The following is a 26,168-nucleotide window of genomic DNA, read 5'->3' as shown; positions in this document are numbered from 1 at the left end:
ATTATTATTATTATTATTATTCCGTAACTTCTCCCTTCATGTTTCGAACACGTAAATCTACAAGAATTATTATTATTATTACTATTATTATTATTATTATTATTATTATTAAAAGCTAAGCTATAACCCTAGTTGGAAAAGCAAAATGCTATAAGCCCAAGGGCTCCAAGAGGGAAAAATAGCATTATTGGGTTATATTACCCCACTAAAGTATTAGTTTAAACTGGCATTCATACTGTAAAACATAACAGTAATTACAATTACTGTTATGTTTTACAGTATGCTTAATAAGTTTTTATTATCAATTGATTGTTTACCGAATTGTAAGCAGAGCTCGATTACCAAGGGGGAGAGAGAAAGTGATGTAGAGGCCACTTCAACAGGTAAAAATCGACAAAACTCAACTGCGCAAGAACCAGACGAAGTTAATTTTAAAAAACAAGGAAAAAAATAACCTCAAGGATTTCTGGAGAATCAATAGAAGGTCATAGAGATCTATGATTGCACGTGGCATGAGGTCACGCCAACCATCCATCAACACGTGAGCTGGAAATCAATGAATACTCGTGCAAAACACTAATCCTTCGCAGAGCCAGGGATGGACAGTCTGGGACAACCTTGAGCTTGCAACATATAGCCTTTATGTCCATTACCTTGTAAAATACACACTGCTTACAAGGTTTACCTTGAACATGGAGCCTCGTCGTTTACAGCATAAAGATTCGTGCTTTAGCCTCCTCTTGAAAGCATATAACATAAGAAATGCATGCTTGCCTTCTTAAACTAGTTCACCGCAGCAAATTTTTTCCTTGTCCTGATTTTTTAGACTCGTTTCTCAACTGTCGTATAAATTTCACTGTTACATTCAATGTATTAGTTCGTATTTGTAGCCATTAGTGCATTTAACACTTTATCAATCATCTCTATACTTTCATCTTGAAAATTACGCACCTGATAGTTAGATGGCTATTCTTGATCGCAGCTCTGACATACAGAATTCTGTTGTGTGAAGTCCCGATTACCTATTGCCCTAACTACCTCATTATGTACGAATGGTTGAATATTTGACTGATGCAAAAACAGCAAGTCATTTCCTAACGTATTCACAGACTGTGCCTCAAATTTGTTCTTTGAAATAAACTTACTTAAAACGCCCAAATATATTATCCTAAAAGTTTTCGGAGAATTTACAAGCTATTAGATTCAATAACTTCAGCAGTTTCTTGGTAAGCATACAGCAAAGTGGACCTTCTGGCAACTGGAAACTTTTGGTTTTCGTCATTTAAGGTTTGAAAGACCGGTCATGAATGGCAGAGACAAGGGACAGTGACATTGCCCTATCAAGCTGGATAATGCCCTAGAGATTTCTCCACCCAAGCTAGGACTAAGAAGGGCCAAGCAATGATTGCTGATGACTTAGCAGATAGACCTATAGGCGCTCCCAAACCCGCCATCCTTAGCTCACAAGGATAGTGTGGTTGCAACGACCAAAGGAACTAACGAGTTTGAGCGGGACTCGAACCCCAATTAGGCGATCACCAGGCAAGGAGGTTGCCAACAGGCCATCACAACCCTAGTTTATCTTAGAAGCTCATTCAGAATCATTTGCCCTTGAACTCCCAAGGTCTGTTGCAAGGATTCAATTTGAATGGTATTTAGGAGGATGTCGTCCTTGAGGCTCACATCCTTAGGTATACTTATGGGAAAGGACGGGTTTATTAATAAATCTCCTTTATTTCGATTTTAAAGCCGAGATGGCGTCATTTTTATATATTCTAATTATATCTTACGTCACAACAGGGTGGGTTATCGACGCAGAAAAACGGTCTGATATCGACGTATGTTAATATTGAGTTTACTTATACAAGCTGAAATCACCAGTGTAAGTCGAGATATTCGTATAAATATTTGTAGTGATATGAAGTGGAAAAAAATGTAGTATGGTAATAAATTTCATCAAAAATTTCAAAATCCAAATCAATTATAGGTCTCTAAAGAGAAGAAAGTTCTAACTCTTCCTGATCCGGAAATCATTTCCCTTCCTCTGTGTTCCCTTCTAAAGGCAGCCATACTTTTTTCCATTACTGTCCCTAGCCTCCACCAAACTCCTGAACCCTCACCAAACGAATTACTCGTTGACAGAAATATATTATTATTATTATTTTTATTATTATTATTATTATTATTATTATTACTTGCTAAGCTATAACCATAGTTGGAAAAGCAGAATGCTATAAGCCCAAGGACTCCAACAGGGAAAATAGCACAGATAATAGTAAAATCAGCAGAATAAACAAAACTCAATGGAAGGAAGCGCAAAGAAGGTTCCCCTCACTCTTGGTTTCGACTCGCAAGATTCTTCGATTCATTCACGGGTTTCGTGACCTGATTTACCACCGCCTTGGTCGATGGTCACGTGACCAAAAGAATCAGTACGAGTAAGGAAAGTGGAAGTATTTTTACACCATTCGTGGAAAGGGGCTGAATACATACGTTTCCTGGGTGACACATGCAGATGTATAACATATACATAATGTATATGTATAGGAATCACGAAAGCTGACACGTGATGAGCATATGTATTTATACCCTCGAAAGGAAAAATGAAAAGACTTGATTAAGAGTTAGTCCTTTAGTCCTATTAGTGCCATTGACAGCCTCACAGTGAGAATACATATAAAAGATCGTATTTATATAGGAGAATGGGATCCCAGAGCTGTTCGTTTCTTTGATGATCCCAGATAGGTCAGATTTTATAAAAGAGGCCAGCAGACAATTCATACCTAAGCCCTGATCTGTTTTTCGTTAATCTTGTCTTATCCTTTTATCTAAAACCAGGCTTAACTGGAATCTTCACGAATAGGACGAAAGTACTAACGCCAATCAAGTCTTCATTATTCCTTCCGTGGCTATAATACATACACACAAACACACACACATTATTGTAATAATAATAATGATAATAATAATAATAATAATAATAATAATAAATAATAATAATAATAATAAATATATATACCAAGCCACTTTCCCCAATTTTGGAGGTTAGCGGACATAAAAAAAAATGAAAAAAAAGGAACCTTAAACTTATATAATGCAAAAATAAATAAATAAATAAATACATGAAAAAAAAAATTCAACCAGATTCCTTTTGGTTCTCCCAATCTTCTCTCCAACATCTAAGAAAACCAACTAGGAAATTAATCTCCAGCATTTACACAATTAATAACGTTACTAAGGCTAATAAATGGACGGGTCTCTTATAAAGGGTATGTGCCAACTGAATAAGTGGATCTAAGTATTTATATCTTTTTTTTCATTTCTTGGCCTTTTAAATGGTCCTTTCCAGGATTAACGCTGTTAGTTTCTGCACAATAGTTTGGTGATGTCAGAATGCTAGATATTATTATTATTATTATTATTATTATTATTATTATTAACTATCATCATCATCATCATCATTACTATCATTATTATTATTATTATTATTACTTGGCCTTTTAAATGGTCCTTTGCAGGATTAACGCTGTTATTTTCTGCACAATAGTTTGGTGACGTCAGAATCCTAGATATTATTATTATCCTTATTATTATTTTTATTTTCATCATTATTAACTATCATCATCATCATCATCATTATTATTATTACTATTATTATTATTATTACTTGCTAAGCTACAACATTAGAATAGAATATAAATATAAACTATAAAAACTTAAAAAAAAGAGGAAGAGAAATAAGATAGAATAGGGTGCCCGAGTGTACCCTCAAGCAAGAAAACCCTAACCCAAGACAGTGCAAGAAGGCTATGGTACAGAGGCTATGGCACTACCCAAGACTAGAGAACAATGGTTTGAGTTTAAAGTGTCCTCCTTCCCTGGGAGCCACAAGAATCTGAAATCTCCTTACCCATGCGCATCATGACGAACAGAGCGATCCTCTTGTGCAGGTTGGAGTGTTCTACTGCCACGGCCATGATGAGGCCTCCCATGAACATGAAGTTCGTGTCTTTCATGTAGACGGCCGTGACGGCCCTCGTCCCAAGGACTCCGAAGAGAGGGAAGGCGAAGACAGGGATCAACGCCGTCACAGCCAAGGGGATGGCCTCCGTCACCCAGTAGGTCGCCATTACGAGGATCACATAGGCACAGCGGAACTCCTGGAAAGAGATAAGAAAAGAGATGGTTTTACTTTTCATCTTTGACTGTTTCAGAAATTTTAAAAACAGGATGGAAATCATATTTTTTTTTTCATACTTATAAAAATCCACTCAAAAAATGGTTCGTAATCGACATGAATCTAAGCTTGATATAAAGAAATGTATAAAAATATCACACAAGTTTGAGGACGCCAATACTTACAACTGTATGACCAATGATCGCCACTGGTAGCAGGGCAAATGGCGTGATAAAGAGCAGAAGGTATTGCCAATAGTAGGTAATGCATCGTAAGCACTCGAACACGGAGGCCCTACTCATGCCTGGAATGGAATATATGAGATCATGTATTATTATCATTATCATTATTATTAATATAATTATAATGATTATAATTATAATTATTATCATTATCATAATGATTATAATTACAATTATTATAATTATAATAATAATTATAATCATTATAATTATTATCATTATAATCATTATAATTATAATTATAATACTTATCATTATAATCATCATAATTAAAATCATTATAATTATCATAACTATAATAATTATAATTATAATTATTGATTGAAATTATTGTAATTAAAATAATTATAATTATCAAAAATATTATAATTAATATAATGATTACAATTACTATAAATATTATAATTAGTATTAAAATAATTATTATAATTTTATCATTATTATTATAATTATTATATTTATTATACTTGTAATCATTATGATTATTATTATAATTATTAAAATTATAATCATTATAATTATTATCATAATTATCATAATTATAATTATCATAATTATAATTATCATAATTATAATTATGATATCAATTATAAAATTATTACAATTATAATCAATATAATCATTATAATTGTATTTAGTATAATTATAATTATAATTATAATCATGATTATAATTATTATAATCATAATTATAATAATTATAATTATCATTATAATTATAATCTTAATTATTATTATAATTATTATAATCATTATAATTATCATTATAATTATCATAATTATTATTACAATTATCATAATTATCATAATTATAATTTCCATTATAATCAATATGATTATCATAAATATTATAATTATTATTATAATTATCGTATATATAATTATTAGTATAGTTATTATAATCATTATGTTTATAATTATTATAATCATCATAACTATTATAATTATTATAATTATTATTATAATTGTCATTATAATTATTATCATAATTCTAAATATTATTGTATTCATTATCATCATTATTACAATTATAATTATTATAATTTTAATGATTATAATTACAATTATTATGACTATAATGATTATAATTATGATTAGGTTAATTATAATTATTGTTATGATTATTTTAATGATTATAATTATAATTATTGTAATTATAATTAATATAATTATAATCATTATAATTATTATAATTATAATTATTATAATTATTAAAATTATAGGCTTAATTATTATAATTACTATAATTATAATTATTATAATTATAATTATTATAATTATAATGATTATAATCATAATTATAATAATTATAATTACAATTATAATTATAATTATTATAATTATAATTATAATTATTATAATTATAATTATAATAATTATAATTATCATAATTATAATAATAATTATAATTATTATGAATATAATCATAATTATAATTATGATTACAATTATAGTTATAATTATTATTATTATAATTATAATAACTATAATTATAATAATTATAATTATAATAAATATAATTATTATAATTATAATAATTATAATTATAATAGTTATAATTATTATTATTATAACTATTACTATAATTACTATTTTTTATCATTATTATTATTATTATTATTATTATTATTATTATTATTATTATTATAGTATACATAAAAATCAGCCAGAAGAATTAGATTTACAAAGATGATACTGCATCTTTTTTTTACAGCTTATATCTTTTAGTACTTACTAAAGTAAACCGACTTTTAAAAGCAGACCCTTCAACCATTTGGACCATAATCATTACAATCCACATTCCCAGAAACCACCTTTTCCCAGCACCAGGACTAAATTACAGAATTACAGAAACGGTAATCAAAACAAATACTCATAGAAATAACCTGAAATAACCTATTTCAGGTTATTTCTATGGGCTATTTCCTTTGCTCATTGGGCTATTTTCCCCTGTTGGAGCCCTAAGGCTTATAGCATCTTGCTTTTCTAACTAGGGTTGTATCTCAGTTAATAATAATAATAATAATAATAATAATAATAATAGCCATGCGAATTATTTTATTTCGACAGAAAGTTTGGTTGCAATATAGTCCAAAATGTTGAAGTTTCTGCTTCTACTTTGTTTTTGGTTTTTCTTTTGTAAGTAAACCGGAAACTTTCTAGAAGCGAAAATGCTACTCATTAACTACATATATATCTGTCTATCTATACATACACGCACACACACACACACACACACACACACACACATATATATATATATATATATATATATATATATATATATATATATATATACACACACACACATATATATATATATATATATATATATATATATATATATATATATATATATATATATATATATATATATATATATATATATATATATATGTGCGTGTGTATAATATATATGCAAATGAATATATAGTACGCATGCATATATGATCCTTTTAGGACATGAACAGTGAAGCAATAGAATAAAATTGTGTAGATGAATAGATAAATAGAATAGGAGAAGATTAATCATGACTATACAATAGCAAAAGCCATACACTATTGTTCAGTATATACATATATATTTAAATATACTTGAGCATATTCATATTGGAGAAAGTGGTTATATAAAATAACTAAAAATCAGCTTTAATAAACACTACTGTTTTTCATTAGAAATAACATTGACCATTTAAAGCTAGGGACGTGAAATTAATGTTTGAATGTCGTTGATTGGCTCAAGTAGTTCATTCTACCGTTCATATGCTTTACTAATAACACCTGTATCCCCACATAAATATATGAACGATCACTAGAAAGGACAAAAGCACACAAAAGCAGATAAAAAAATCACCAAGGCAAAGTAAGGGGCAATAATATCGACAACGTGCAAAATCAGGTGAAAGCAGATTGGACAAAAAACCTTGAGTCCCCTTTTCTGTTAGTATGAACCGCTGCCGGATTTCCACTCCCATGCACTCACAGACGATCTTTCTCAAAATCTTAATAATTACTTGAATACTTAATATGTGTCAGATTCTCATTACCGGAACTGCCTTCTTTATGCATTCTGTTCACAATTCATTAATGCTTTCACGCAAAATAACCTGGTCTAGATTGTCACAAATGCTTGAAAGAGACTGACACATTGGAAGAGAGAGCGACTCGGAGCCTCTGCTGGTCGCTCTAGGCTCCTCCCACTCTCGTACTCCATGAGACCATCGATAACTTTTTCATTTAATATTTAAAGTATCACACTCTGATCGTAACATTCCCTTGTCAGTGTAATCAGCCTTCTATGTAAGGAACCTACTGTTTTACCAATGAAAATATGCGATGAGAATACTTGCAGGTTTTGAAATATGGGACAAGAAAGTTTTAGGTAAGTTTCTCTAACCTGTATTTCCTATTCCACATTAGGCCTATCGTACAAAGGAATCCGGTTTCGAAAGGCCTATTCTCTTTGGCCTCGGCACAACTTGAAAGTTGAGTAATTCAAAGCTCGACACGCCTCTGGTAGCTTTTCAACCCTTCCTTAATAAAGACCAGAGTATTCAGCGTGAAGTATTTACTTCACGTTTCACAACTTTTCATACACAAAACTGAAACAACTGAATCGAAACTTAAATTTCAATGGTTTCGAACCGTTACTTGACGGAAGCCTTAAACAACTGGTTTAGAGTTAAATTTAGGCTTAAATTGACCGGCAGTATTTCACCCTAAACTGTCTTTGCAAAAGCTGCAGCTGAACAGCCAGTTTTATCATGATCGAAGCCATTTGATTGGTTGGTTGTAATTGTAGATATCTTGTATAGTGTAGGACACGGGCTCTTGCCATGCATGCTTGAGTCTGCGTGACATAAAGTTAATTAATTTTCACATTTAACTTTTTCATCAGTGGCCTACTAAAGTTCTCTTGCTTGAGGGCACACTCGGGCACGCTATTCTACCTAATTTCTCTTCCGCTTGTCTTGTAAGTTTTTTATAGTTTATATAGGAAATATTTTCTTTAATGTTATTACTATTCTTAAAATATCTTATTTCTCCTTGTTTCCTTTCCTCACTGGGCTATTTTCCCTGTTGGAGCTCCTGGGCTTATAGATACATCCTGCTTTTCCAACTAGGGTTGTAGTTTAGCAGATAATAATAATAATAATAATAATAATAATAAATATAATAATAATAATAATAATAATGATACCAATAATAAATATAATAATAACTAATAATAATAATAATATTAATAATAATAATAATAAGAGAAACCGAGACTATTTGGTGAAAGTTTGGCTGATAACGACCTTGAGTAAAACCCCCATAAGCCTATCAAACTCCCGTAGAATACATGGGCCAACCAAAATCTGCAGAAAAATATCAAGAAAATATAATTTCTAAATAAAGATATTTGACAAAAACATGAGAATTACTCATTTTGTTGACTTTTGTCTACCGCTTAAGATTGTCAGCGCCAGTCAAATCATTTCATTCAATTCTACCAATCACTATACAGTCTGCTCTATGAAACCATTTATATCCGGGATAATGATTTAATGGGTTTAATTGTCATCTCGTGATGTTTGATTTCCGGTAATACAAGATATATAAGGTAAAGATACTGCCCCTGAGAGAGAGAGAGAGAGAGAGAGAGAGAGAGAGAGAGAGAGAGAGGAGAGAGAGAGAGAGAGAGAGAGAGAGAGAGAGCAATATCATTGCTGGTATTGTTTTTACGATAATTATTTCCTTATAATTCTGAGAGAGAGAGAGGAGAGAGAGAGAGAGAGAGAGTGAGAGAGAGAGAGAGAGAGAGAGAGAGAGAGGAGAGAGAGAGAGAGAGAGAGAGAGAGCAATATCATTACTATATAGTTTTTAAGTATCGATTTCCTTATAATTCTGAGAGAGAGAGAGAGAGAGAGAGAGAGAGAGAGGAGAGAGAGAAGAGAGAGAGAGAGAGAGAGAGAGGAGAGAAGAGAGCAGTATCATTACTATAAAGATTGTTTTCGTGAATATTAATTTCCTTATAATTCTGAGAGAGAGAGAGAGAGAGAGAGAGAGAGAGAGAGAGAGAGAGAGAGAGAGAGAGAGAGAGAGAGAGAGAGAGAGAGAGAGAGAGAGAGAGCATTATCATTACTATAAAGATTGTTTTCGTGAAAGGATGCAGACGAAGAAAGAAGTTGAATATACTATATCTGCCAATTAATTTACTCAGATGTATTTGTTAAAGATTATTGTCTAGCATATTTTCCCATTTCCTAGGTGCAATGCTGCTAAGATTTGCAAATTACTCTTATATTGAATATACTATATCTGCCAATTAATTTACTCAGATGTATTTGTTAAAGATTATTGTCTAGCATATTTTCCCATTTCCTAGGTGCAATGCTGCTAAGATTTGCAAATTACTCTTATATATATATATATATATATATATATACATATATATATATATATATATATGGGAGACCTTTGCTTCACAAACTAATTGTCATTAAGTCTTAACTAGTACTAATACGATGACTACCAATTCTTCTTTAGCTATGGTGAGCTGCTCATCTAGGAGGACACTCCAAAATCAAACCATTGTTCTCTAATCTTGGTTAGTGCCATAGCCTCTGTACCATGGCCCTTCACTGTCTTGGGGGTAGAGTTCTCTTGCTTGAGGGTACATTCAAGCACACTATTCTATTTTATTTCTCTTACTCTTGTTTTGTTAAAGTTTTTATAGTTTGTATAGGAGTTATTTATCTTAATGTTGTTACTTTTCTTAAAATATTTTATTTTTCCTTGTTTCCTTTCCTCACAGGACTATTTACCCTGTTGGAGTCCCTGAGCTTATAACATCCTGCTTTTCCAAATAGGGTTGTAGCCGAGCAAGTAATAATAATAATAATAATAATAATAATAATAATGCCCGCAAATAGGGTTGTAGCTTAGCAAGTAATAATAATAATAATAATAATAATAATAATAATAATACCACTAGTGAACATGACAAAATCAAATAATGAGGAGGAAAACACCAAGACGAAATTTACAACAACGACAACAAAAGTCAAGAGGACGAGAAACTACAGTCGGGAAGGACAATCAATAGCATTAAGGCTAGAGATAGATACACACACACCTTGGCGCTCTCTCTCTCTCTCTCTCTCTCTCTCCTCTCTCTCCTCTCTCTCTCTCTATCTTCTCTCTCTCTCTCTCTCTCTCAGAAGGAAAGCTATCATGTCTTTTCAGTTCCACTCTAAGTTCTCTTTCATGCTTCAACGCAATGATAATTTTTAGTGTATTCAATAAAAAAAATTAGTGTTTGCTTAATAGTTGTCCAATAATTCTGAGAGAGAGAGAGAGAGAGAGAGAGAGAGAGAGAGAGAGAGAGAGAGAGAGAGAGAGAGAGAGAGTAATGATAACAGCGCTAATATACAAATATACAATAGGAAAGAAAGGCAGGGTAAGACTAAATTATTATTATTATTATTATTATTATTATTATTATTATTATTATTATTATTATTATTATTGGAAAAGCAGAATATTACAAGCCTAAGTGTACCAACAGCGAAAGCAACCCAGTAAGGAAAATAAATAAGGAAATCGTAAATAAACTACTGTGTATATACAATACGTAATGAATAAAAGGCAAGGCAAGACCGTTAGCAGTAACTACATACCTAGTACTACGTACTGTGTGGTACAGTCTGGGAATATCTGAATGGAAACGATGGTCACTATTATGAAAAATCTTAATGAAACATGCATAAAGAACTAACTGAAAGACGGCGTAAGACATTAATTTCAAGATCAGGAATAAGAAATTTAATAAACACCAAGTTTTTGTCCTACAAATTGAGATTAGAATCAGCAGCTGAAGACAAGATAAGAGAACAATACTCGACACAAGATAGAATGAGAGAATTAAAACACTTCAGAATAGACTAATCACCGAGAACCTTAAAATGATTTTTCAATATGCCAATTTTGTTTTGCAACTGAAGAAGAAACAGATCGAATGAGTTCTCAAAAGTGAATTGTAATCAAGAATCGCATCTATAACCTTGAAAAAGTTGTAGAGTTAAAGAAACACTCATTTCTTAGATCAGGATGTTGAGGAGCCACTGTCCTCGACCTACTTACAATACTACTTTGTTTTCTTAGGTTTCAACTTCATGTTGCATAATTTGCACAATTCACCAATTTTAGCTACATCACTATTAAGGGATTCAACAACCCCAGATCTACATTTAGGAGATGAAATTAAGGTAAACAGAGGAGCATCATCAGCATATGGAACGAGCTTATTTTCTAGGCCAAACCCTCATGTGTATATAGTATGAAAAGTAATGGGCCAAGAACACTGCCCTGAGGAACACCAGATATCACATTTCTATACTCACTATGGTCCCATCAACAACCACTCTGCATTTTGTTACTTAAAAATTCGATAATGATGCTCAGAAAAGACCCGTCTACTCCCAACTATTTGAGTTGGAAAACAAAGCCTCATGTTTAGATGGTCAAAGACAGCATTAAAATCAAGACAAATCATACTAACTTCCAGACCACAATCAAGGGATTTCTGTACAGCATCACATATTGCAAGGCCTTTGTGAAGACTAATTTGCAAACAAGAGGTTTTGCCAAAAGCCTTTCAAAAACTTTCGATATTATGGGAGTTATGGAACTTGGGAGGTAATCAGCAAGGCTAGAGCTATCACAAACACATTTACCTAATGGAATAACATTACCTATTCTCCAACAAGTGCTAAAGAAGCTCTTCTTGTTAACTTGCATAATATAACAGACTACAATGGAAGGTAAAAAATAAAACGGTCTGTAAAAAAAAAAAAAAAAAAATGTAAAATAACATTTGGGTCTACACCTCCATGAGTATCAAGGTCCATCAAAAGCTTTAAATTCGTGACCGAAAAGCTTAAGTGGCTTGTTTAGCCTCAAAGGAAAACGAGAATAAGAAAGATCGAGTTTCTCATTACTCATTAATATTATTTTAGCAGTTTTTAAAATATTAATAGGAATTATTTTCAGTGGCATTATTTTAATTGGTTATTAGTTTTGCTGGCATATATTAGCGATTCTAATAATAATAATTACTATATAGTAAATGTCGTTTGTGGTTGTGCAGTGAAATTGGTCATGTTTACTGACAACACACACACACACTATATATATATATATATATATATATATATATATATATATATATATATATATATATATATATATATATATATATATATATATATTGTGTGTGTGTGTGTGTGTGTGTACATGTATATATATATATATATATATATATATATATATATATATATATATATATATATATACATATGTGTGTGTGTGTGTGTGTATATATATATATATATATATATATATATATATATATATATATATATATATATATGCGTGTGTGTGTTTAACATGACAGTTTTTAAAATCAATTTAATTTCCTTTTATTTGGAAGAGCTTTCATAAAAATCAAAGGACATTTTTAGCTGGTTTCGCATAACTTTGTTTATTTTGAATAAAAATACTAATGATACAACAACATCAACAACAACAACAACAACATCCATGGTATCACAATTATTATCTTTATCATAACCAACGAAAATAACTTAGCAATGATGACAAAAATACCTTTGTATTCTTCAACATTTTCCCGGTGAACAGGCAGCAGGTAAGTCTCTCTCTCTCTCTCTCTCTCTCTCTCTCTCTCTCTCTCTCTCTCTCTCTCTCTCTCTCTCTCTCTGCAACAACGTATCTCACTACTGCATTATGTCAGGACCTTTAATGAATAAGTAAAGGATGCACTTTTTTTTTTGAGAATTCAGAATGTATTCTCCTACATTCTTCTGTTTTTATATATTAAATAAATGCAAGTAGACACAGACATGCGCACGAATGCAGTAATACATGGATGTATTTATATGCAGGGTAGTGTATTCGTGGGACTGACTTGAAAGACCAGCGAAATAAGAAAATCAACATCTTGTCTGCCTTCTTATAAACTATTATTATTATTATTATTATTATTATTAGATAAGCTCCAACCCTAGTTGGAAAAGCAGGATGCTACAAGCCCAAAGGCTCAAAACAAGGAAAATATCCCAACGAGGAAAGGAAATAATAAAATAAACAAACTATATATGAGAAGTAATAGTAAACAATACAAATATCTTAAGATCCGCAGCAACGTTAAAATAGATCTTCTATATATAAAACAACGATAAAAACATTCAGTGTAGGTTTGAACTTCTTAAGTTCCACACCACTGTTAACAGGTACTTTTGTCTGAGACTCTGGTGAACTTTCGTCCGGCTTAGAGGCTCCTTGGTGCCCGCATGTCGGCAACTTAAGCCTAAGCCAAACAGCCATCATATGAGTGTTCATTATAGAATCCATTGTATACTTAATATGTAAAATATGTTGACTTTCTATCTCGTTGGAGACTGTGGCATGGCATTGAAGTAACAAGAAGAGGTAAACACACAGCTGAATCAAGATATACAGGTATACAGTAGGCCTAAAGCTCTTTGTGGAGAAATCGCCTTTCGGCCTTATTCGTATATGTATAGGATCCGCTTACACCTATCCTTGAGTGAAGTGAAAGTCGACATCATTTGGACGTTGACCTTCCGGTTTCACAAGACATGGGCCTATGTTTTCTCTAGCCATCGTTTCGTTTGTTTCTTTTTCTTTTTTGTTCTTGATATTCCGAATCTATTCCATTCATGCTGAAATTTGAAAATGTATCCTATGCCAAGTTTTAAATCGTTTCTCTAGAAGCATAACCTTACTGTATGTTCAATAAAACCTAAGATTAGCCTATTTTAAGCACTCCTTTTGCTAACGAGAATGAAATGTTCTGGCAGAAGCTTCACATACTCGTATACTGTAGAATCTTTATTATTATTATTATTATTATTATTATTATTATTATTATCATTATTATTATTATTATTAGCCAAGCTACAACCCTAGTTGGATAAGGTTAAGAGCCACTACAGGGAAAAATGGCCCAGTGAGGAAAGGAAATAAGGAAACAAATAAAGTGCGAGAGAAGTAATGAACTATTAAAAATATTTTACGAACAGTAACAACATTGAAACAGATCTTCCATATATAAACTATAAAAAAAAGACATGTCAGCCTTTTCAGCGTGAAAACATTCGCTAGAAGTTTGAACTTTCCTCGATTCAACTACATGATTAGGAAGGTCATCCCACAACTTGATTACAGATGGAATAAAACTTCTAGAATACTGTGCAGTACCGTATCTGAGAGGTTAAAAATCTTTCTTTCAATAGGGACCTTTAAACAATCGTATTAACTATAACTTTGAGGATGAGAAAGATATTGCTAACAAGAACGTCGTACAGAAATGGATCTTATAGTTAAAGGCAGTTAAAAAATGTCGGATATAGTAAGACGAATATGAGCTTTAAAATACACGTCATCACTCACATAAATGAATTGATAGAAACTAGAAAAGTTGCCTCTTAAACGCTCTCACAAAATGAAATTAAGAAAATGTATATTGTCCCTTTCTGTAAAAAAAAAAAAAAAATTAATCATGGTCCTACTGTACTTGTATTAACTTATACACCGGAAACTTGGAGCCTTACTAAAGCCTTAGAACATATGCTAGCCTGTTCAACATGAAAACATTTGCTGCAAGTTTGAACTTTTAGAAGTTTCACGCAATGTGGTCGAAGCTGGAATAAAACTTCTAAGACTACTTCAAGGGCCCCACGTTGAGATACTACCACTATAGAGAGTTAAGGTGGAATCACATGTCATTTTTTGTTCGAGGTTTTCGCCAACCTCCAGTCGATGTTAGCGAGCTAAAAGTGTTGTAGCGTATATTTAGTAGGGCGAATATGTCTTAAAAGACACTCACTCACTCACACCTATCAAATGCTCTTACCAAATTAGAAGGATGTATGTGCCGTGAAAAACATCATGGATAATGATATACAAACGAATAAAGACAATATAATAAGACTAGAAGATTAACAACATCCCAGTACAATAAATTTTATCTATTTTCTGACTTCTTCCAATTAATTTCATGCTCTGTTCCTATATGATGAGTTGTTAACACTGAATCTTTTTCTCGAGCAAAAGGGCTCTCTCTCTCTCTCTCTCTCTCTCTCTCTCTCTCTCTCTCTCTCTCTCTCTCTCTCTCTCTCTCTCTCTCTCTCTTATAAATATACTCTTTCAGATCTACTACTACAAGTATTTCTATGGGAATCATCTAGAAGACAAGCTTTACAAAAGAAATAAGTCTGATTTCTTCTATCATGCTATATTATCTCCTAGAAGTATTCTATCAACCTGAGTTCCTTAGCGGCCAACCTGACAATGAGGTGCCTGGCAAGCTGATTCTCTCTGGAAATCGCTAATTTCCTGTTACCAATCCAGTCCAATCCTTCTCTGTCATCCCCAACTGTTCTATGCATTACAAAATTCATGAGGATAAACAACATAGTTGACAACACATTCCCTTGGTACTCCATCCCACCTGTTCTGTCGGGAATTTCGACCCGATCAATCGAAATTCCCGCCATTTGACTCCACCAACGACTACGTCAAATTGGAGGGAGAGGAGAAGACTCGCGGGCGAATGAATGTAGTTCCAGACGTGAACGTTTAAAGCCAAAGAGGGAAACCGCCTGGCAGGAAGGCACTGAGACTAATAAAATCAATTGCTGGTAATTTAAGATTAGGAAAAATAACGTCATTCTGTTGTAACATGATAAAAAAATCCAATCTAGAAATTTAGGTTCAGGACAAATTGCGCCAAAAAGGTGACGTCGGAGGTTGCAAGGCTAGCTCGTCCTCTTTGATCCAACGTCCCCAACCACAGTAAGTCCCTTCTAATTGTTCTCTCTCCCCACGCCTATTGTACCCAGGTCGGTTTCCGTGTAGGTCTTGATAAGAGTTGTAGTAATGTTTTTTATCTGTTGATATTTTGTCGATCCTTGTGCCAGGGGATCATTGGTATTGTGTAAAGCACGTCTAGGGGTCTCGATAAGGGTTTTATCGAGGTAACCTTATGAATGATTAATTAATTTGATGTTATCTTGAGTCCGAAGTGGACATAGTTTTTTTTCAGTCACATGTTCTCGAATGTTAAGTAAAGTTTAAGTTTTCATGTTTCCTACGTATTAGATTATTTTTGTAATAAAATTTGTTAAAGATGCCCATATTCTAATTACTCCCCCGATGGTTTTGAGTAGCTTGTCCCTCAGACTTTGTGATCTGCCCAGTACATCGGGCTATTTTGTATAAACCGGTGATAAATCGCCACATTTGGTCCTTCGAACCGGATCACAAGTGCTTCCCAGAGCCGGACGGGACTAATTTGAGTATGTGCTTTTAAGGGTGGGAGAGAAGGAACAATCAAAGGTTCATCTACGTCCCGATGTGCGATCGCCCACGTGGGTCAGTTTGAGTCCCTTCTTAACGTAAAATTATCTTTCTTTCCTTGCCTTGCCCAACCCCCCCAAACGTAAAGTAAAGTAATTAAGATGGCTGTGTCCACGATTGTTCATATCGAGGCGTCGATGGACCTACTGGAGGATTTACTAAGCGAAACGCAAAGGGCGCTGATAGAGACCTACTCAGAGTCCGTTTACCAGAATTTGGTAACGGAGTTGCAGGCAGAGGTCCGACAGCTTAAAGAGCTATACAAGAGCCAGCGCGTTAAGCTAGAAACTAGTTTCGAAGCCCGAATTAGGCATATGTTAGGTGAAGCGACACGTGCTTCCACTCTATTGTACAATAGAATAGATAAAGTGAAAGGCCCTTCAACGGGGAATGTTGCCCTCCCCAGGTTGAAGCCGCTGCCTCTCCCCACGTTTGAAGGGGAGGTGCAAGAGTACGCATCGTACCGTGAACTATTCACGATCCACGTGGATCGAAGAGCTGATTTAGACGAAGTGTCTAAATTCACATATTTATTGGGGACGTTGGGCAAAGAGCCGCTTAGGATCATCAAATCTCTAAGTGTAACCGCCGCGAACTATAGTGTAGCATTAGACCTATTAGATAAGCAGTATGGCAACGTGCACCAGACACTCGTGATTCTGCACCGTAAGTTAGCAAACATCTTTGTGCCGTCACTAAACCCAATAGAACTAAAAAGGTTCCGTTTTGAGTTGACCATCATTATTGAACAAATCAAAAGACTTAGTACCAATGACTTAGGCCAGGGCATGGTCATGAGCCTCATTAATCAAAAACTCTCGGAGGGAAAACTATACCGCAAGGTGGTAGAGCACTTAAGGAAATGCGACTATACGTTGGACGAGTTTTTTGAGGCAATAGATTTCATAGTAAGAATGTTAGAAGACGATGCATTGCAGAGAGGCGACAGTCTTGAGACTGACAAAAGACCAGACAGTAGTGTAAGACCGAAAACCCATCCCATCCACCATAATTCCTGCCCATTTTGTAGCGAACGGCATCCGCCTCACGGATGTCGCCAAGTGACAGACGTAGCTGCTAGACGTCACATTTTATTAAAAAGGGGTCTTTGTTTTAATTGCACGAAATCAGGCCATCGTAGCGATAAATGTCCCGTTTCAAATTCCTGTAGAAACTGTAATGCTAAGCACCACACTGCGATTTGCGATGCGGGTAGACCGCAATCAATCCCTAGTCATAGTAATAGTCAATCAACAACGTCCCGCCCCGTAGTAAATGCGACGCCTGCACAGAACCAAACTGCCCCCCGTCCATCTAAGGTTAAAGTAGAATCTAAACCGTGCACGAGCGCAAAGATCGCGCAGAGGTCTGATGTGGACCTCCCATGCACTATCTTGCCAACAGCCATGGCAGGTATTCAACTAAAGCAAGGTAGTAAGCGAGTCCGCCTATTTCTCGACACAGGAAGCCAGAGGAGCTTCATCTCTGCAAAAATTGCCCGTCAATTAGGCCTACCGGTGGTAGGAAGAGTATCCTTGAATATAGCTCCGTTTGGTTCCGAGGAAGTAAGCGGACAATATGATGTAGTGAGTTGCAGGGTTGAAATGGGGAAAAGAATCGTGCGTATGAAGTTGGTAGCACACGAACACGTGGACGTCCCGATACATAACGTGGGTTATGTAAAGGTCAGACAGCATCTGTTGACCAAGGGAGTCACGTTAGCCGATCCAGCAAACCAATCAGATACCATGAAGAACGTTCACATTTTAGTTGGGGCTGATTATTTTAGCTATTTTGTCATAGGTGTAGAAAAAGTAGATGGGATAAATCTTTTCTTAACGCATAATGGTATGTCCCCGTACGGGAAGGTGCCACAGTGGCTGTTCCAAGGGGAAAAGGTCGAACAAGTTAGAACATTGAGAGTGTGCAGAATCACGGACGAGCCATATCTGTATGATGTAGATGAGTGGTGGCGATTAGACCGTGTTGGTATGGCCCCATCTGAGCAATACACTGTTCGCGAGGCCGAGGCCGTGCGAAAGGTATCGCAAAGCGTTGTAAGAAAACCTGAGGGATATCAGGTTAGCCTACCATTCGGGTCGGATGCTAGGCCAGAAACCAATTATCGTAACGCTGTGGCGCAGTTGGAGTCGTTGCAGGCAAAATTCAGAAAGGATAGGAAATATTTTGAACAATATCAGGGAGTGATAGATAAGTATCTCGAAGCAGGATTTATATCAGAAGTGAAAAATCCCGTAGTGGAAGGTTATTACATGCCACACTTTGGTGTTAAGAAAGACAGCCGTACCACCCCCCTTAGAATCGTGTTCAATGCCTCTGCCAAGTCACAAGGTTGCAAGTCCTTGAATGAATGTCTTTTACCTGGGCCCAATTTGGTAGAAGTAGCATATAGTTTAATTATAAGGTTTAGGTTGAATCGATATGCCATGTTAGCCGACATAAGTAAAGCATTCCATCGTGTTTTGTTAGATCCTCGTGATGCCAAATACACACGATTTCTGTGGCGCAAGGCAGCTGGTCGAGCGCTTACCTTCGCCTTTAGAGTCGTGGTGTTCGGCATCACAGCTAGTCCATTTTTGCTACAGCAAATATTAAATTGTCATTTTAAAGAGGAAGGGCGCCCAGATTTAGTAAAATCCTTTTATGTCGATAATTATCTGGCCACGTTTGAAGATGTAGAACATATGAGGCGAGAGCATGAGTCTGTACATAACATCTTAAAAGGGGCGGGTATGCCCTTAGAAGGGTGGGCCAGCAATCACTTGGCCTTCGATAGCGAGAAACAGTGGAGTGAGCCTGTGAGTGTGAACGTGCTCGGGCTGCGATGGGCCCGGGACGTGGACAGTTTGTGTGTGAAAGAAAGCAAAAGGATCTGTGAGTTGGGGGAGGGATGGGTGCCCACGAAGCGTAGGGTACTTTCCCTATTAGTCTCCATATATGATCCGATAGGTTTGATAAGCCCATTATTTGTAAGGGGAAAGCTTTTCCTTCAACAACTATGGGAGGATAATGTAGGTTGGGATGATGTTTTAGGAAAAGAGAGGGCTAAAGAGGCAAGTGAATTGTTGAATGATTTGAAAGCGGTGAGCGACATCACCTTTCAAAGATCAATAGGAAAAAGAGGCTTACAACTTCATGTGTTCACCGATGCCAGCAGTAAGGCATATGGAGCAGTAGCATATACTAGGGACGAATGCAATCGGGTAAGTCTGGTAACGAGTAAAACCCGGATCACTCCGAAAGGGATGAGCAAGCTGACGATCCCTAAGCTAGAGTTGCTGGCCTTGTTGTTAGGCAGCAGACTAGCAAGAACGCTCAAGGATCTGATCGAGCCACGGGAAATAGTAATGTGGACCGACAGTAAGGTAACGTTGGCATGGGTAGCATCGCCCGATGCCAGGTCTAATAAAAATGTGTTTGTTTCTAACAGAGTGGCGGAAATTAATTTTATTCAGCAGGTTTGTAGTTTCAGTCTGAACCATGTCCCTAGTCATCAGAACCCTGCCGATATCCTATCCCGAGGTGCAACGGCTCAACAATTGCAAGCTAACCCCCTGTGGAGGAACGGTCCAGAATTCCTCAGGACCACGGGAAAGCCTGTTCTTTGCGAGGAGGAAGATCTACTACATCAAACTCACGTAGTAGCGGCGGTGCAGGAGTTGAGGGAGGAGATGTGTCCTACCCCCCCAGGCGAGATTTGGGACGTCCTGAAAAGGGAAGTAGGGTTCCAATTCTTGTTACGAGTAGCCAGACTAGTTTTAAAGTTTGCTAAGATAGAACGGCATCCGTTCAGTATTGTTGTAAAATTAGAGCAAAAACATTATTTGCCTACTGTTTATGCCTACTTAGAGGGCGGAGTCAGACCCCCTCGTGAAGTTGCTAATTTTGCTAGACAATTGAATTTAGTTTTGGTAGATAATCTCATCTGCACCAGGGGACGAGTGTCCCATGTAGGAGAAACTGATCATTTAATTCTCTTGCCAGCCAAAGGGCATTTGGTTAGGATGTATTTAAATTATTTACATCAGTTACATTTGCATTGTGGGGTGAATACTCTAATAGGTATCTTTCGACAGAAATGTTGGGTGGCGGGTCTACGTTCCATTGCGAAGCGAACCGTGCGGCAATTCCCTGAATGCAAGCTAGCCTTCCAGCCTCTAACGAGACAGCCACCACCACCCCCCCTGCCAAAGGAAAGGATCACCCTCACAAAACCGTTCACGGCGGTCGGAGTGGACCACACAGCAGCAATACACACGGAGACACGGCCAGGATATATACTTATCGTAACTTGCATGGCCAGCAGAGCCGTGTACCTTGACTTCTGTCCCTCTTTGGAAGCAGAAGAATTCGTGTTGGCACTTAGACGGTTTAGTGCCACCCACGGTGCCCCACAGCTCATCATGTCCGATAACCATCAAACCTTCAAGGCTGCCAGCCACCTCCTGCAGGGACTTTATGAAGAGGATGAAGTCCAGCAGTTCCTGAGGAAAACTGGCATAAAGTGGCGGTTTCAGACGCCCCGTGCACCTTGGAAAGGTGGGTTCTTCGAGCGTTTGATAGGAGTAACGAAACGGACCCTCCAGATAGCCCTCGGAAAGAAGTACCTGCCGGACGCCCACGTGCTAACCCTCGTGAAAGAAGCAGAAGCAGTGGTGAATAATCGACCGCTTATGTACAGCGGTGACGAGCGCGAGGATGAAGTCCTCACCCCCTCCCATTTGATAAGAGGACACCAAGTCCACCTCATGGCCCCGATCTTACCGGACGACCATCTCAACGCAACCTTCACCTCTCGGAAGCTACGTGATCGTTACGTAAGATTGACAGATTCACTCAAAGCCTTTAGGGAACGCTGGAGAAGGGAATACTTGAGTGCCTTGAGAGCCCGGCACGACAGTCGGCCCGGGGAACCCTCCAAGCTGCACCCCGGAGACATCGTGCTAGTTAAGCAGGACAATAAGAAGAGAGCGACTTGGCCTCTGGGACGTGTCGTGGAGACGTATCCTGACGACGACGGAGTCGTACGATCGGCGAAAGTGTTGTTTGAGGGTGTCGAATCGCTGCGAGCTGTCAGCCACCTGGTTCCCCTAGAAATAGCCCCCTCTGAGGATGACCATGAAGGAGACGACGGCGATGACGGAGAAGAGGGTGCGTACAGTTCGACAGCCGGAATGCCAGGGATAGCGGAGACGTCTGGGAACGACCAGGGTATGGCAACAGCTACGACAACTCAACAACCAGCCACAGGAACGGACGACAACGACGAGGAAGGTGAGAACTATGCAGTTAGTGAAAGAAGTGAAAATGAAACTGAATCAGAGCAGACGAACGCACAAAGACGTTCTGCACGCCCATTGAGAAGGGCTGCCGCGAAACAGCGAGAACTAATGGACTGTCTGCTGAAAAGTGACGATATATAAAAAGTAGCTGTAAACTGTAAGTGAAAAGGGGGCGTGTCCTATCTGGAAGGTAGGGAGGGTGGAGTTTGTGAGGTGTGCGTGAATCTGCGGAGGTTGGAAGTGCTTAGGGGTGGAGAACGGGGACGGGATGGTCTCTCGTGCGTACAGACCGAGCGTTGCACAGAACCAACCCCTCCCTCTTGTACTTCATTAAGTAACAGCCTGCATGTAGCAGCGCTATAGAAGTCTCGATTATTGTGAGTTGAGACAGACTGAATTTGAATTGTCATGTATGTATTTCTGCCATTTCTTGAATTGTCTTAGGCCCATTGCCTAATTGTCTTTGCACTTGAATTATTATGTTTGCATTTCTGCCATTTCTTGAATTGTCTTAGGCCCATTGCCTAATTGTCTTTGCACTTGAATTATTATGTTTGCATTTCTGCCATTTCTTGAATTGTCTTAGGCCCAATTGCCTAATTGCCTTAGAGCTTGAATTGTATGCATTGCCATTGCCATTTCTGTTTGTTTTAGGCCCATTGCCTAATTGCTTGCCATTTGAATTCTGTAAAATGTGTGTACATTATCACTTATTTCTGCTGTTCCTTATGTGTATTACACGAGTGCTTTAGAATTGCTAGGCCCATTGCCTAATTTGATCTGTTGTATGACTGTACATTATTGATTGTGTTTATTACCCCGGGGTAACATTGCTGAAGTATATTGTGCGTACTCTGTTCGAGTCGTTGCGGAGCGCTACGCAGCGAGCCTAACAGAGTCTCGGAGTAAGCCACTCCCCTCACCCCGAGTCTAGCTCCATCCAATTGACCGACGTTTCATCGCTCCTTATTTTGGGGCGTGGAGGATGTCGGGAATTTCGACCCGATCAATCGAAATTCCCGCCATTTGACTCCACCTACGACTACGTCAAATTGGAGGGAGAGGAGAAAACTCGCGGGCGAATGAATGTAGTTCCAGACGTGAACGTTTAAAGCCAAAGAGGGAAACCGCCTGGCAGGAAGGCACTGAGACTAATAAAATCAATTGCTGGTAATTTAAGATTAGGAAAAATAACGTCATTCTGTTGTAACATGATAAAAAAATCCAATCTAGAAATTTAGGTTCAGGACAAATTGCGCCAAAAAGGTGACGTCGGAGGTTGCAAGGCTAGCTCGTCCTCTTTGATCCAACGTCCCCAACCACAGTAAGTCCCTTCTAATTGTTCTCTCTCCCCACGCCTATTGTACCCAGGTCGGTTTCCGTGTAGGTCTTGATAAGAGTTGTAGTAATGTTTTTTATCTGTTGATATTTTGTCGATCCTTGTGCCAGGGGATCATTGGTATTGTGTAAAGCACGTCTAGGGGTCTCGATAAGGGTTTTATCGAGGTAACCTTATGAATGATTAATTAATTTGATGTTATCTTGAGTCCGAAGTGGACATAGTTTTTTTTCAGTCACATGTTCTCGAATGTTAAGTAAAGTTTAAGTTTTCATGTTTCCTACGTATTAGATTATTTTTGTAATAAAATTTGTTAAAGATGCCCATATTCTAATTACTCCCCCGATGGTTTTGAGTAGCTTGTCCCTCAGACTTTGTGATCTGCCCAGTACATCGGGCTATTTTGTATAAACCAGTGATAAATCGCCACATGTTCTATGCATTAAAAAATGATGAGGAGGATAAACAACATATTTGACAACACATTCCCTTGGAGTACTCCAATGTAGATGAATGTAAATTTAGGCAAAAGGAAAAAAGTCAAAGCTGAATCTATGAATTGAGCTTCTCGATTGAATGTATCCTAGAAGTTTTATTGCAGCTGTGATCAAATTGTGGAATGCCCTTCGTAATCAGGTAGCTGAATCGGTGGAACTTCAAATGTTCAAACTTACAGCGAATGTTTTATGTTGAACAGGTTCACATAAGTATCTTTTTATAGTTCATTTATGAAGGATCTATTTTAATGTTTTTTACTGTTCTTAAAATAGGTTATTTCAATTGATCACTACTTCTCATGTAGTTGATGTATTTCCCTATTTCCTTTCTTCACTGGCTATGTTTTCCTGTTGGAGCCCTTGGAGTTATAACATCCTGTTTTTTTAACTAGGTTTATATCTTATCTAATAATAATAATAATAATAATAATAATAATAATAATAATAATAATAATATTAATAATAATAATAATAGATGGTTAAAAATTTAGCTAGGTAAACTAGATGGATTAGAGCAGTGTGAGAAGTTTCGAGTTTGGGTTAGAATGGAGAACATATCACGCATCATTCGCAAATATTGTGAGGATAAAGACTGATAAATGCAAAGAAACAGGCATAAAAACGATAGAGAGTACAAGGGAAAGAGAAAGACAATTAAATAGTGATTCAGGTTGTTTGAAATTTGATCTTAAAATATCTTGCGCTAATTTCGTAGTCATACTTTGGAAAAAAAAATCATTGATTTTTCAAAAGCTCCATTATTCAATCTTCCATAATCTTCCGACCAAATACAGATATAATCCTATCTTGCAAATCCACTGTCTTGATTGCAAGAAACTAAAAACGTGTTCAAAATTTTCCTGAAACCTAATTAGATAACTTTATCTACTTATTGATCCTCAAGATAAATAGAAGATAGAGATGATGAGAAAGGAGTATGCAATGGAAGGTGAAATATCATTGGAAGGAGAAAGAATTAATGTGGTAGAATCATTTGAGTATTTAGGAACTCTGATCTCCAATACTGGGTCTTAAGAATTAGTTTAGTGAAAGATTGAAAAAAGCAGATCAGACTATGGCTAGGTTAAGTAAAACATGGAAATCAAATCGCCTGAAATTACATATAAAAATCAGACTATATATCAGTTTAGTGAGATCAGTGTTACTGTATGGACATGAGTCATGTTATGACCATGAATCAATCTCCAATAGATTTAGTAGAGTTGAGAACAAAGCCCTCAGAAGGATATTGTGAGTTAAATGGATAGGGCTAGAAATTAAACTATAAGAGATATTACTCGAGTGCCATATGTGGATAAGATCATGATGATGGGTAGATGGAGATGGTTTGAGCATGCCCTTCGCACTCCCCAAGAGAGATTAATTCACCAAACGTTCAGCTGGGCTCTGCAAGGAACTAGATGAGTTGGAAGGCCCAGGCCTACATGACTAAGGACTATGAAACGTGAAGTGGGAGATGATGGATGGAGTAGTATTGAATTAAAAGCTCAAGATAGAGACGACTGGCGAAATCTAATCGAGGCTCTTTGCGTCAATAGGCCTAAGAGATGATGATGACCTATTAATCTATTTATTCATGATCCTTCTATCAAAAGAAAAAGTTATATAATATTCTTATTTATGATCTTTCTATCAAAAGGAAATATTTTCCAAAATTTTTCTTTATGATCTTTCTATCAAAAGAAAATGTTTTCTAAACAATAATGACTTAATCAAATAACCTGAGTAAGAAGCACATTCAAGTATCTTATCAAATCTGTAATGTAAATGAATGACGTAATGGTAAGCTCACACCTCCATTATCATAAGCATTAGCGCGACTGTTTTCACAGCAATTAGGTTTTCAAGTGGCTCTCCTCCCCTTCTCTATTTCTAACATCACGTCTGGTCTCCCCATCAAGAGATCAAACGCAGAATTCTTCTCAGCGAATAGAGTCAGGCCGAAGGAGACTCGTGATGCGCATTTTGAAACTCATCGAATTCTGTAGGTCGAAGCTTCGTCCTACAGGAAACACCTCTACCGCAAGGGATTCGTCTCAAAATGAAGAGCGCCCCTTTTGGGAAGAAAACAAATTCATCCACACTGTAGCTACAGCGTTGGGCTTGCACATAATAACCCGTACTGGACCCAAATGCTACGCCG

General features: G+C 36.4%; 1 protein-coding gene and 1 long non-coding RNA gene across 2 annotated transcripts in view; one reads left to right on the top strand and one right to left on the bottom strand.

The window, feature by feature from the left end:
• LOC137620790 (Na(+)/citrate cotransporter-like) overlaps positions 1-26,168 on the bottom strand; it is a 130,479-nt gene that overhangs the window by 60,420 nt on the left and 43,891 nt on the right. Inside the window, exons 3-4 of the mRNA XM_068351221.1 lie at positions 4,363-4,481; positions 3,911-4,160 (exon numbers count right to left, since the gene is read on the bottom strand). Coding sequence (XP_068207322.1) covers positions 3,911-4,160; positions 4,363-4,479 — 367 coding nt within the window. The 5' untranslated portion in view covers positions 4,480-4,481. The remainder of the gene's footprint in view (positions 1-3,910; positions 4,161-4,362; positions 4,482-26,168) is intronic.
• LOC137621243 (uncharacterized) overlaps positions 7,642-26,168 on the top strand; it is a 28,002-nt gene continuing 9,475 nt past the window's right edge. Inside the window, exon 1 of the long non-coding RNA XR_011040187.1 lies at positions 7,642-7,800. This is a non-coding gene — a long non-coding RNA (uncharacterized lncRNA). The remainder of the gene's footprint in view (positions 7,801-26,168) is intronic.

This window comes from Palaemon carinicauda, chromosome 27 (assembly GCF_036898095.1).
Source record: "Palaemon carinicauda isolate YSFRI2023 chromosome 27, ASM3689809v2, whole genome shotgun sequence".
Taxonomy (NCBI): Eukaryota; Metazoa; Arthropoda; class Malacostraca; order Decapoda; family Palaemonidae; genus Palaemon; species Palaemon carinicauda.
Note: the sequence above shows the minus strand (reverse complement) of the source record. Positions and strands in the feature narration are given on the sequence as shown.